Consider the following 13107-nt stretch of genomic DNA (forward strand, 5'->3'; position numbering starts at 1 on the left):
TAATTATATTTATGAATGTAATTTTAGATATTTATAATTAAAAAGCTTTTTTCTCCAGGATATCACAAATGAAGCCAACTCTGCTGACATCTGTTAATTTTCCCCTTTCGAAACAGAAGACTTATGTTGAGTCTTAACTTTTGCACATGCCAGCACTCTCCTTTGGCTTAGTTTTCATCTCCCCGAGCCTTAGCCATCAGCTTACTCAAGTTCTTCAAATAGTTAATGTTCCCGGGGGAGTTAATTACCCGAGTATTTAGCATATAATTATGGAGTTCACCTGTTTTCATCTTGGTCCGTCCGTGTCTTATTTTCCCCATCCGAAACCCACCAGGAAAAGGTCCCTGGAGGGCAGGACTAACTTCAAGCTCCGCCCATTGGCAATTCAATTTTCCTTTACGACCAAACAACAACAACGGGGGGGAAAACTGTTGGAAAAAGTAATCATCGTTGCAATTGTTTCACATTTTTCACATTGCGGCGCAGAGGGGAAGATGAATACCAGGCTTTGATGATGTTGACTGAGGTGAGATGGAAGTCCTTTCTGGCCACCCACTACTCATCGAGGGATGCCTGTAGACGACATTTTGCCCACCTCCCAATTTTCTTTTCTTATGACTAATGGCTGGCAACTGAAATCGAATTGTGGGACTCAATGGAAACGATTGCGAACTTAAAGAGTTGGCAAAAGTAAAGCCTACCCTCAGCCACCCCAATTTCCAGGACTTTCTCTTCATTTATAATAATACACCCAAACGCAGTCACTTCAAAAAAGGCGGAAAACTCAAAAAAAAGGGATATATTTAGGTCTGCTTGAACATGAAAAGCCAGGCAATTTTAAGGAGGATGAGCTGATGATTCTGCGGACAGCGTCCTCTAAAACAAAAGCGAAATTGTCAACTTTCAACGGAAAGGAAAGGGAAACGCATGTCAAAATTTGCGTGGGTTGTCCGCGGACAATGGAAAATTTTTCATCGTAAAGGAAAGAGAATTTCAACGTCACGGAAGGGAGGAAAACTGTCCAATTAGAGATTTTAAGGGCGGTTGCGTTTTAAGCCAAATTGTGGTTAGGCTACAAAAAATATGGTTAGGCAAACTAATAATAATGCTCAAGGCCAATCGAAAATTATCAAAGGGAGTAAATATAATCACATAATTTTTAAAGGAAGACATTTTTAAAGGAATACCAATTCCTTACCAATTCTTTAATCCTAACTGTTATATACGTTGTATAATATTTGTCTTAATTGTCAAATAATCTGAGCTCACAAAAAATTAAAACCCTATAAAAATGAAGTTTGGCAAAACTCTAGATACTCTTATGGTACCAGAATGGCGTCACCAGTATATGAACTACAATGTAACTTGGATTTTGTTTTGGAGTTCCTATACGTGTGATTGAAATTTTAATTTAATTTCCCAGGAGCTTAAGAACTTGATACTGAATGCGGTGGACAAAGCTCCGAACAGAAGCTCTGCGAATAACGCTTACTATAGGGACTTCGAGCTACTTTTCTTCGCCACCTGCAAAGTTGAGTTGACCAAGGTGAATGACTTTTTTGTCTACAAACAGGCGGAGGCACATCGCAAATTGGCCACTCTCAATTACCAGCTAACACTCACGGGCCGTCATCGCACCCTACAGGATCCTCGAGGATCGGTAACATCCAGGGCATCCACCTCCTCGAGGAGCCATCAGGACAACCGCAAGATGCCGCCACTCAAAAAACTCGGACTGGCCATGAGCGAGTTTTATTTGAGGTAATTGTCTTACTTAAAATACATTTTCCCTAGCCTCATTGCTTTATAGATGCTTAAAAGCCACACAAGCGCGAATTCTTTAGAACCCCACATTTTCATAAGTATCATATAACACTATAAAGCTAAAATTATACCTACCCTTAGCCTCATTATGCTGCAGAATTACCAAACTTTGAATATGACAGCCTTTCGCAAAATCTGCAAGAAGTACGATAAGAACCTAAAGTCAGAGGCTGGTTCAGGATGGTACGAGCGATTTATTATGAGGGCGAGTTTTGCCATGACCACTCAGTTGGATCGGATGATTGGAACCACGGAGGATCTGTATACAGAATACTTGGCCGGTGGAGATCGGTCAAAAGCAATGGCCAAGCTGCGAGTTCCCCCTTTGGGCCAACCCACTCCTCCGATTCATGTTTTCTGCGCTGGCCTATTCCTGGGCCTCTTTTTGGTGGCCGCTATAATTTGTGTGATCTCGTGTAAGAGGTTGTTAGATATATTACAATCTCATGATATAAATATGGTTTTTCCTAACCGACTAGATTACTCCCTAGAGATGAGCCCAGAGTTCCGTTACGTGTTTGTCAGCCTCTTTAGAGGACCTATATCGGGTGTGACCTATGGTTTCTGCCTGGCTATTAATATAAAAGTTTTTGAGAAGAAGGGGATTGACCATGTCTTGATCTTCGAGGTGGAGCGAAGAAATGCCATTGGTGCCATGCGAGCCTTGGAAATAGTCAGTTTCTTTGGCTACCTGTGCACTCTGAGTGTTTTGCTGTACTTGCCCCACAAAGAGTTCTATATAAGTGATCCACATTACATACCGCTGGTTCAGTTGGCAATTGCTATTGTACTGTTCGTGAACCCCATACCGATATTTTTCTACTCAGCCAGGATTTGGCTTCTGGCCATTGTGGGTCGCATCCTTTTGGCCCCCTTTTTCTTTGTGAACTTTGTGGACTTTTGGGTGGCGGATCAGTGGACCTCTTTGGTAGTTGGAATTGTGGATCACTATTACCTAATAAGGTTCTATGTAAGGTATTTCCTGCATTGGCCAGATGCCTTCGAATTTGAGCCTGATTACGCGGTGCCTGTCATTCGATGTTTGCCAGCTTGGTTTAGATTTTGCCAGAGTCTTCGGCGTTTTAGAGACAGTGGATCCAAGTCCACGGACTATCTGATCAATGCCTTGAAGTACTTCCTGTTTGTAACGGAGGTGGTATTTTCCACAATCCAAATGGAAACAAATGGTGAGTGGCTTGAAAGTATTTAAGAACCTTTTACTAATTTTTAAACATATTCAGCCAACTACAGTATTCTCTTTGAAAATCCCTGGACTTGGGCTTATATAACGATATGCATTATTTCTTCAATATATTCTCTGCTTTGGGATTTGCTAATGGACTTTGGTTTGCTTAGAGTGTGGAAGGGTGAGAACCTTTTTCTCCGTGAAAATCTGGTCTATCCCAAGGTAATATCTTAAACCTAATTTACCTTACAAATACATAACACATTTATATTTTTTAGTGGTTCTATTACTTTGTTATTGTGGAAAATGCACTGCTACGATTCGTTTGGGTTTTGGAGTTTGTTTTGGTCTGTCAGGAAGTAATTGCCCCGCACAATGGCAAAACGATTATCAGTTTTAGCGAGATATTGAGACGTTTTATGTGGAATTTTATGCGACTGGAGAATGAGCATTTGTATAATTGTGGACAATTCAGGGCCACAAGGGATATATTCATAACGAGATTAAATCCTCAAGAGGAGAGGTTCTTGGAGAGCTTAATGGACGACACGGAAAATTATGGAAAAGAAAATCTAGATAAAAAGTATTTTTAAGATGCATTGTGATCAACCAGCTAGTGCTTTAAATATAAAAATATGCTGTCTTAAATATTTAAAAATAATTTAAGACTGTGTAGAAAATCCTGGTACTTAATGGCTTTGACCAATTCTCCTTTCCAAATTCCTCACCCTTCTATCTTAATGCCTCAATTGCCAACAATTGACAGTCAATGAAGCGTTTACACCCAGACCTAAACACAGACTGCCCTTCAACTCTGGGCACACAAATTGAATAAAATTAATCTCACATTTACGAAATTAAAACCACAAATGGAATTATAAATTCAGCACAGAGGAGCAGACCATGTGGAAAAAACCAAGCCCGCAGGACAACAAAAGTTAAGCCAGACGAGGCTGAGGACAACAAGGACTTGACAATTTGCCAGTGGAGAGTGGTCACAGAAAAGGACGAGTGCACTTCGTGCTCGGAGCAGGAGGAGGGACATCCTGGTGTCCTGGGATCCAGGGGGATTGGGTCTGCTCCATGTTCATGGTCACGCATAAATGCATGCGAATTAGAGAGCCACCGGAACACACGCACGTGGGCGGATTCATCCAATTCAGGGGGTGGATTCGGGAGCCCAACATCGACCAAGGGAATTTCGTCCCCTTGAAAGGACCACCTCGCCCGTCTTCAGGGGTTACTTTCAAGCCAATTCCAGAAGGAAAGCTCGGTTACCGACTGCTATAAATACAATACATATTGTTGGCATGTCTGCCAAAGCAATTTGCAGTTATAAATGGTGGGAGTTGTGCACTTTGGGGCTGTATCGTCATCAGCTGTTGCTGGAATCTTGTAGATATTTAACGAAATTCTGGATATAAATTCAAGTGAGGTTTGGGAAAGCGTCCTCCTGCTTTAATTATGTGCGTCACTGCAACATGTTGCTCCTGCCAGCAGGTTGTCCTCAAACAAATCACAGTCAGTGCTTTAAAAAATAGAGAACTTGTGAAGTGCCATGAAATTGGAATTCCCCAAAGTAAAACGACCCCAACTCTAAATGCAAAATTCAGTAGCAGCTGCCGTCGTTAAAATGCTTTTGAATTTTGCATTAAAAAAATTCCAGGCAAGGACTGTTGCTAATGGTACACAACGAAAAATAACATAAACCATTGACTTATTAAGGTGTTTTAGGTGGTTAAGTTACAACCAATTTGATTTACAGATAATATTCATTGAACATATAGTACAAAAATATTACTTTTTAATTAGGTTTTACTTTAAATTCGAAATATAGACATTGCAAACATATAAAATATTTATTTTTAAATATATTTCTAATGTTTATAATTTCTATTTGAAAAATAGTTCTGAATTTAAAGATTCTCTCGTAAGAGGTTGGTAAAGTTTTTGACTTTTTAACATTTTCATTTAGGTGTAGCGTTTTTGGGGTTGCTATTTTGTCACCGTTCCGGGTGGCTGGCGGGGATCCCGAACCCCAGAGCTGGGTCTAGGTCGCCAGACCGCAGACATTATAAACAACACCCGGGAGGGTCGATGCCACACGGCCAGCAAGTGAAAGTTTTATGGCGCAACTTTAGATGAACCGCTGCCCCTCCTGATTGCGTCGCCTACCACGAACTAGGCGCAAGGACGACCATAAAAATCCCTTGTAATTTATTTGTCTGCTCGGCCAAGAGCGAACGCAAAACATTTCCGTAACGCATTTAAATTTCATAGTCAGTGAAAGTCATCAACACATTCAGCCGGGTCCCCAAGTTAAACGACCAATTCAGAGGGTGGGGAAATGTAGGGGGGAGGGGGGTCGCCACACAAAAGCTTCCGTTTCCTGTCTGCAACTCCAAGGATTTCCCCGGGGGTTGCAAACACGGCGCTCCAAAGAAAGGTCCCCCAAAAAACCGGAGTCAAAACCGAAGACCTCCCCACAGACATTGGGCAAATAAAGTTTTCTAATTTTGCCATCTTCTTGCTTTGAATTTTTCAGAGAGCACTTTGCGGAGTTTTCCCCCTGGCAGAGATTTTCCTCTCTTTAAACTTGTAGCACGCCAATTTTGTTTGCCTTTCTGGAGTTTTTCCTGCCATTTTCCTGATGACATCTGTTGGTCGAGGTGTGAGGCGGAACCCCCCAAAAAAAATAAGCCAAAACCAGGACCCAACTGCCTGTAATTTCCGGCAAACAAACCAATAAATCATATTATACTTGCTAGGAATTCGGGGAAAGCGCAGAAAGAAATGCGTGCCGGATGTCTTATGACGGTCTAAGCTAAATTCAAAGGAAATCCCTGACATTGGATATGCAATATTTTGGGGGTCATGAGGGGAGGATTTTGGAATCGATGGGGCGTCTCGGGATGATTGCATTTAAGTTAAGTTTAAGTATAGCTACGGGGTTAAAAAAGCTAGCTGACTTTTGTAACTGCTAGTGCCAGAAATTATTTTGTATTAAATGCGACTTGTTGACCCTTTTTTTTAACACATTAATAATTTTAATTAGGGAGTAATTGGTGCGTGTTAACAAAATGGGAAACAAACTAGGTTGTTATACACTTTGAAGACTATTAACACATTTGTATTTATTACTACTATGATATTTAAGGTAAACATTTATTAATTCATTAGGGTTTTTGTAATGCATACCTTTAACTTTTTTGATTCCTACATTAAAATATGTTTAGAACAAAAAGAAATGTATTCGCCTTATAGTCTACTAAATTATGAAAAAAATTTTCTATGATTGGGTCCTGTTTTGCGAATTCAAATTTTCCATTTATCTTTTTAAAAATGTTGCGACCTTCTCCCCCTTTTTTCTCTTATTTTTTTTATTATCCATTCTCGTTCCTCTCTGTTCCTACACTTTTATCAAGCTCAAAAATGCAATATTTTTGAATCAAGGCGCCAAGTGTTCTTCCTCTTCATGAACATGAGTCATAATTTTCCTGAGCTGCTATCGTCTTTCTCTTTGTGGCGCCACCTATGGTTGGTTTATGTGCCAACAGTATTTAGGTTAGCAAACAAAAGCTGGCTGCTACAAACTAACACCGTCGATAGAGGGCGCATTATGTAAAATTAGGTAAGATGTCGCTTCACTGACGACTATTTGACATCTTATATGAAATTAAAGTAAGATACAGGTAAAATGTATAGTATAAGTAAAATATAAGTAAGTAAGTAGGGGGAACAGTATTTAAGAGCGCCACCTATGTTAGGTGTATTATAGAAACGAATTCGTAGAGGGCGCTGTTCGTAAAAAAATAAAAATGAATCCAACGGATTTTATCTTTGACCTTAAATTTTAAAAAAGAATTTTTAGTCACGCATTTTTCTTATCCAACTTCCTGGAAGAATTGTTTTTATCTATGTCAAATGACGCAAAGAAAACCGTTGAAAACAATACTGGGTTTTTCAAAAATGTTGAGTTGCTGATACGCATGTACATAAATTACATTTCTGAATAAATTCTGTATCTCAAGCGAGCTGTGCCCATATATATTCGTATAGTTAAGTTCAGTTCAGATCAGTGTCTTTGAAGCCTCGCACTTGTAAAGTCATAATGAAACCGTTCGTTTTGGTGACTTTTCTTCCGTTTATCCTTTTGGAAGTACTACTTCTTACCAGTGGAAGCCCAATTTGTACTCATAACATATTGAAGTTTAACTGCGATGAAAACTGTACCGCGATGCTCAACACCTTTATTGCTCATGCTGTGAAGTACACAGAAATTGCGAAGAACTTGAAAAATCAAAACAAATGGCTCACTGAAGAACTGGATGAAATTGGCTGGAAACCCATTCAAAGGCGTTTTGACGGTTCCGAGAACTTCGACCGACGCTGGCAGGACTATAAGTATGGATTCGGAAATGAAACGGGAGAATTTTTCATCGGACTAATGCATCTTTACAATGTGACCAAGAGACAACAGCATGAACTTTTTATAAAACTAGAATATGTTAATGGATCCACTAGCTACGCTTATTATAATGATTTTAGAATTGGAAGCGAAAGAGAGGGGTATATGCTAAAGTCGCTTGGAAAATATTCTGGTACAGCCGGAGACGCCCTAAGAGAGCATATGTATCAAGCGTTTACTACGTTTGACTGGGATAACGATAATGACTCAGGAGGTAATTGCGCTGAAAATGGAGTAGGTGGTTGGTGGTACAATAAATGCGGCCACAGGTAAGCATGTTCATATGCCTAACCATTTCACTACACAAATCTAACAAACAAATTTCACAGCTCCCTGAATGGAAAGTACTATGTAAACGGGATCAGTAATATGATGAATGGAATCTATTGGGGTACTTTGAACGGCGACAATTTAGACGAATCGCTTACCGTTGTTGAAATGATGATTAAGCCACTGGCTAGGTCTAACAATGATATATATGAGTTCCCCAATACACAAATGAGTATTTATTAAATTATTAATAAAATTACTATTGAATAATGAAATAGTTTTTAGACTGTCAAGAGGAACAAAGTTTTCTGTTTTTGTAAAACGTCTTTTGAAACTAACATAACATTTGTAAATGTTGAACAATATTAAGCCATCTTCGATCTGGAATGTACTATAAGGCTGGTTAACGTTGAAAAGGGTAGGAAAGAAAATCTTTACAAAAATAGTCCAAAACAAAGTTTTAAAACCTAAAAAAAATATTATTTAGTTTTGTCTTTAACCGATTGTGCCCTTAAACTTAAGCTTAAAACGTGTATTTTATTCAACATTATATAGCTTAAGATAAAACACCAAATGCATTCAAAAAAACTGTTACCCTTAACATAAGTTCTCGAAATTTGTTCTTTAAAATGAACTTACCGGTTCACCATCTCATTGCCGTTTTCCAGCGATTGGGCCAGTTGCTGTGGCGTTTGTTGCTGCTGCTGATCCTGCTGATTTTTGTCCTGGTGCAGACTGGATCCCGGAGTCCTCAGACCGCCGCCCACGCCGATGCCCAGAACGGAGCCGCCGCCCGTGAGTGTGGATGAGGAACCCACTCCGACTCCACCTCCTCCGCCGCAGCCAACTCCAATGGATTTGGTCTGCTTGGCCTGCTGTTTGAAGCGACTCAAGGCGAAGAATAGGGCGAGGACGGCCTTCAGGCGACCGGCACAGATGTCATTGGTGGTGATGTTCTCCAAGCCGCCGACAGACTGGCTTCGCAGCACATGCAGACACGAGTTGACGTTGTCAAACTACCAAAAAGGGAAAAACAAAGAAAGAAAGCGGGATGCAAATGAAATCAAAGCACGGAAAATGCCAACACTTAAAGCTATTTAAGTACGACGATGATTCATTGGCGGAGCTCTTTGAGCCTGTCTAATATAAATGTAAATCCTCGAGCTGTTTTATCGCCGGGCGCCTTCGAATGTCGTGATTTTGACATGACTCCCAAATGAGGCGCCCCAACACCAACACCGATGTACAAATGCGTTTTTTATGGCTAATTCACCGTGGCGTTCTTAACTGCTTCACGCACACGACCTGGCCAGAAAAACCCTTCGAATCAAACCGAGGGAAAACGAAACAAAAAATTGACATTAAGATAAAGTGTTCAGACATCAACTGCCCCTCTTCAGCACCCTTTACCATTTGTCAACACCAGGAGAACCTAAGATGACAGGTCGCACGACTTTGAGATACTCTCTGGGTTGGGATTAGGGAAAAGGTTGGGGTATTCTTAAAATTTATAAAGTGGAAGTCGTGCTGGGGCTCAAGAACTTAAATGATTTACAAAATGTGATTATGCCAAGCATTGTTAGGGTTTTTAGCTATCACATTATAGAACTTTCAGAACTTAAAATTTCAATATGAAAAACCTTAAATACACAAATGAATCTTTATACAATCTATGATTACATTTATAATATTTGAAAAATTCCAGAGATCTAAGTAATTTTATTAGTGAGCTTTATATTAAAACAAAAATATTATTATACACTTAATATTTCAATAAGTAATAATTTCCATGATAAACGAAACCTTTGTTAATATCAATTCATATCAATGGAAAATATAAGCCAATTAAATCTTAATTAAAACTACAAATATTAAAAAAAAAGCTGATTTCTCTTTGTCTAAAAGCAAATAAAAACTTTTCCAGATTTAATAAATATTTTATTGACAGGCTACACAACTAACCACTTTGCTGAGATACCCAGATGCCCAAAAATTCTGTACAGAATATTGTCAACATGCTTCCGAAATGCTTTACGAATTTGTCTTTTGTATATTGCAGAGTACGATATTTCATATTTTTTCCCCACTTTATCACAGTGGTCGCTACAATTTAAAATACACAAAAAGTGTACGTAGTTAAATAGAACTGAGAGGCAAATGTCGAAAAATCAAACTTGACAACTGACATGACGGCAGACAAATGACAAACGTCTGCCGGCTGTGTGCACTCAATTTGCTGGTCGAGAAGTCGAGAAGTCGAAACTGAGATGCGAACCGATGCAGCATCCTAGGGCCCAAAGTTATCTATATCTATATCCAGATGACAGCGGGGATGAGCGGGGCACAAAACTTTAAAAGGCTGCCAAAACTTATATGGCAAACTTTGTAATAATTTTCTGAGAGACAAAATGGCAGCAACTTTGCGCCCAATGACTTTGGCAAACAATTGAAAAACTCCAATCGCAGATAAGTTCAAGTTCAATGCCGCGCCATTATGCGTATCTGCCAGATACTTTCTACTTTTTACTTGATCCTCGCCTCCCGTCAACATTAATATTTGGCCAAAGTATCTTTGGCCGGCTCACTTTGCTCAATTTGTTGCATTATAAATTGAGACAATAAATTTACATTAATTTTTGCCTTCTTTACTTTGTTCAGGGCAAATGGGGCCATTAGTGGAAAGAGCAGCGCTCCTACTTGCGTTCTAACAATTTGTATCTGTTGCCTGTTATCGATGGCTGTAGCCACTGATAGATAAGTTCTGTCAAAAGCCACATTAACTTTTGTAGTTGCCGATGAAAGTTTTGCTGTCTTTCAAACAAACTTCAATTATTACGATGTTGCACTAATTGGTGAGAGCTAGAACTTTACCTTTGAAAGTTACTAATGGTCTGCAGAAATTGTACAGATTTCCTGGCTAGACAATTGTTTAATCACTACACGTTATTTAATTTAATAACAAATTTAATATTTGTTAGTTATTAATTTAAGCTTGCTGCATCAAAAGGTAGGAACCATTATATACAGTGGAAACCTTAGTTTTAAAGTCTTTTTATTTCCAGGAAACCAATCATTTGCTTTCGAAACGCATTTTTCGTACCTGCGTTTAATCAAACTGTCTAACTGCGATTGAGCCAACAGATCGTACCATTTGTTATGGGCATGTTAATGGGGAACTGCTCCATTAGCTCGCCTTGACATCATCATTTCTCTCCGCGGAACCCTGGTTTTTACACCCATTCCGAGGGGCAAGCAGTATCGTTCGATCAATCACGCACCGCGTTGACAGCTGCAAGTGTCAAACAGAGCGGTGCACTTATTTACTATGCTCCACAATGAACACCGCCCACAGTAGCCACAGAGCACAGTAGCTTCGTACACTCAGAAAAAAATGATTGATATAAATATTTGATTTCTTATTGATAGGTTGGCATTTGAAAATTTTAAATACTTTCGTTTACACTTGCTAAAAATTTGAATATTGTAATTTGGATCAGCATCAGAAAACAAATATTTAGGTCACTTAATGTTTTTGAACTCAGGTCCTCTCAAAGAATTCTGGAAACATAATTATTCCACCAAAAACATCTCCTCAGTTCAACATTTTTAATATTTTGAGGAAGGTTTTACTTCGGAAACAAGATATCTTTTGGTATTTAAATTATTTTGTATAGTCCTTTAGTTCCCCTTTTAAGTTTTCCAAGTGTAGATACTGGTCGTTCAAATCAAGAACACGGGTGTCTTTGGCACAGTTAAGACCCATTGAATCGCGTAGTTGGCGCAGGCAAAGTGCATTGAAGCCCCGACTTACGTAATATGCAACAAAAGTCAAATAAACCACAATAGATGGGCGGCGGGAGGGTCGGAAAGTGCATCGAGATGCGGCAGCTGTTGCCTCTCCAAAGAAGAAGACGGCAAACCGCAAGTTGAATGCAACGAAATCGCGAAACCGATACGATACTCCAGCAAAGTCTGTCGAAGCCACATTGAGTAAGGAGCCGGCCCCAAACCCCACTCAGATGCCCCCATGCAAACGGGTTGAACGGCGAAATATTGGGAAATGTACAGCTCATGACTCTCCTCCTGGCAGCCTCACTCCTTTTGGCCGAAAAATAAAAATAAGCGACGAACAAAAATAAATGCAAATAATATTGTTCACATTCAAGTTGTCAATTGCACTGGTGAGCGGGGGCCTTATCAATGAACCCCTTGGGAACGTAAGAACAGTGGTTCCAAAAATATAAAAATATGTTTTAAAACAGATCTATTATAATCTGTAAATAATAATAAAAAATATTTGTCAATCTAACACCTCTATAGCAACTATTATATCTTTAAATTATAATTCCAAACAAATATTATTATCAAAGATATACATGTTTTTACTTAAACTAAAACCTTTCCTTTAAGGAAGTTCAATTTTTATACCCGTTACTCGTAGAGTAAAAGGGTATACTAGATTCGTCGGAAAGTATGTAACAGGCAGAAGGAAGCGTTTCCGACCCCACAAAGTATATATATTCTTGATCAGGATCACTAGCCGAGTCGATCTAGCCATGTCCGTCTGTCCGTCTGTCCGTCTGTCCGTATGAACGCTGAGATCTCGGAAACTATGAGAGTTACAATACTGGGATTAGGCACGCAGATTCCTGAGATTCCTGCGCAGCGCAAGTTTGTTTCAGCACAGTGCCACGCCCACTCTAACGCCCACAAACCGCCCAAAACTGTGGCTCCTACAGTTTTGATGCTAGAATAAAAATTTTAACTGAAATGTATTGTTCTCATCAATACCTATCGATTGACCCAAAAAAAAGTTTGCCACGCCCACTTTAACGCCCACAAACCGCGAAAACCTGTGACGCCCACAATTTTCATGCTAGATAAAAAATTTTAACTGAAATGTATTGGTCTCGTCGATACCTATCGATTGATCCAAAAAAAAATTTGCCACGCCCACTCTAACGCCCATAACGCTTAAATCTGTATACCGCCGGCAGGTGGCGCATTTTAATCTCGCTTTGCTGCTTGCATATCTCCATATAGCTGAGTAACGGGTATCTGATAGTCGAGGTACTCGACTATAGCGTTCTTCCTTGTTTTTTTACTAACCTTTACTAACCGTTTAGGTTCATTAAATCCAATCACAGCTATTTATCTAATGCTCGAACAAATAAACGCTTGGTGGTCTGGGGAAGTTTTATTTTATTGACCCATAGATTCTACAAACTTATTTACTTTTCCACATCGCTTGAGCAATGCAAGCACTGTAACGATATGATGGGACTTTTCAACTCGCCTTCTGTGCGATCGAAAATGAAGACAACAAACTGGCCAAGTGACGCTTATTGTCACAGGATGC

The 13107-nt window shown here is 39.5% G+C and overlaps 3 protein-coding genes across 6 annotated transcripts in view; 2 read left to right on the plus strand and 1 right to left on the minus strand.

The window, feature by feature from the left end:
* sick (sickie) overlaps positions 1-13107 on the minus strand; it is a 172680-nt gene that overhangs the window by 73483 nt on the left and 86090 nt on the right. For all 4 annotated transcript variants that reach the window (XM_017082734.3, XM_017082695.4, XM_017082710.4 and 1 more), the window contains exon 3: positions 8388-8764. In XM_017082734.3, coding sequence (XP_016938223.3) covers positions 8388-8764 — 377 coding nt within the window. The remainder of the gene's footprint in view (positions 1-8387; positions 8765-13107) is intronic.
* LOC108016179 (solute carrier family 53 member 1) lies at positions 1274-4280 on the plus strand. The gene is made up of 6 exons (XM_017082806.4): positions 1274-1360; positions 1424-1761; positions 1906-2240; positions 2304-3011; positions 3066-3232; positions 3289-4280. Exons 1-6 carry the CDS (start codon positions 1292-1294, stop codon positions 3601-3603), a joined length of 1932 nt encoding a protein of 643 aa, XP_016938295.3. The 5' UTR covers positions 1274-1291; the 3' UTR covers positions 3604-4280.
* On the plus strand, positions 7188-8349 carry LOC139352941 (angiopoietin-related protein 1-like). The gene is made up of 2 exons (XM_070995785.1): positions 7188-7747; positions 7808-8349. Exons 1-2 carry the CDS (start codon positions 7248-7250, stop codon positions 7989-7991), a joined length of 684 nt encoding a protein of 227 aa, XP_070851886.1. The 5' UTR covers positions 7188-7247; the 3' UTR covers positions 7992-8349.

The sequence above is a fragment of the Drosophila suzukii genome, chromosome 2L (assembly GCF_043229965.1).
Source record: "Drosophila suzukii chromosome 2L, CBGP_Dsuzu_IsoJpt1.0, whole genome shotgun sequence".
In the NCBI taxonomy this organism is placed as follows: Eukaryota; Metazoa; Arthropoda; class Insecta; order Diptera; family Drosophilidae; genus Drosophila; species Drosophila suzukii.

What these genes read in the sequence shown, in the direction of transcription:
- LOC108016179 (XM_017082806.4), top strand. Translation starts at nt 1,292, where the DNA reads ATGAAGTTTGGCAAAACTCTAGATACTCTTATGGTACCAGAATGGCGT. An exon ending in ATGAGCGAGTTTTATTTGAG is followed by an intron (nt 1,762 to 1,905) that starts GTAATTGTCTTA and finishes ACCTACCCTTAG; the next exon opens with CCTCATTATGCTGCAGAATT. An exon ending in AAAATCTGGTCTATCCCAAG is followed by an intron (nt 3,233 to 3,288) that starts GTAATATCTTAA and finishes TATATTTTTTAG; the next exon opens with TGGTTCTATTACTTTGTTAT.
- LOC139352941 (XM_070995785.1), top strand. Translation starts at nt 7,248, where the DNA reads ATGCTCAACACCTTTATTGCTCATGCTGTGAAGTACACAGAAATTGCG. An exon ending in TACAATAAATGCGGCCACAG is followed by an intron (nt 7,748 to 7,807) that starts GTAAGCATGTTC and finishes CAAATTTCACAG; the next exon opens with CTCCCTGAATGGAAAGTACT.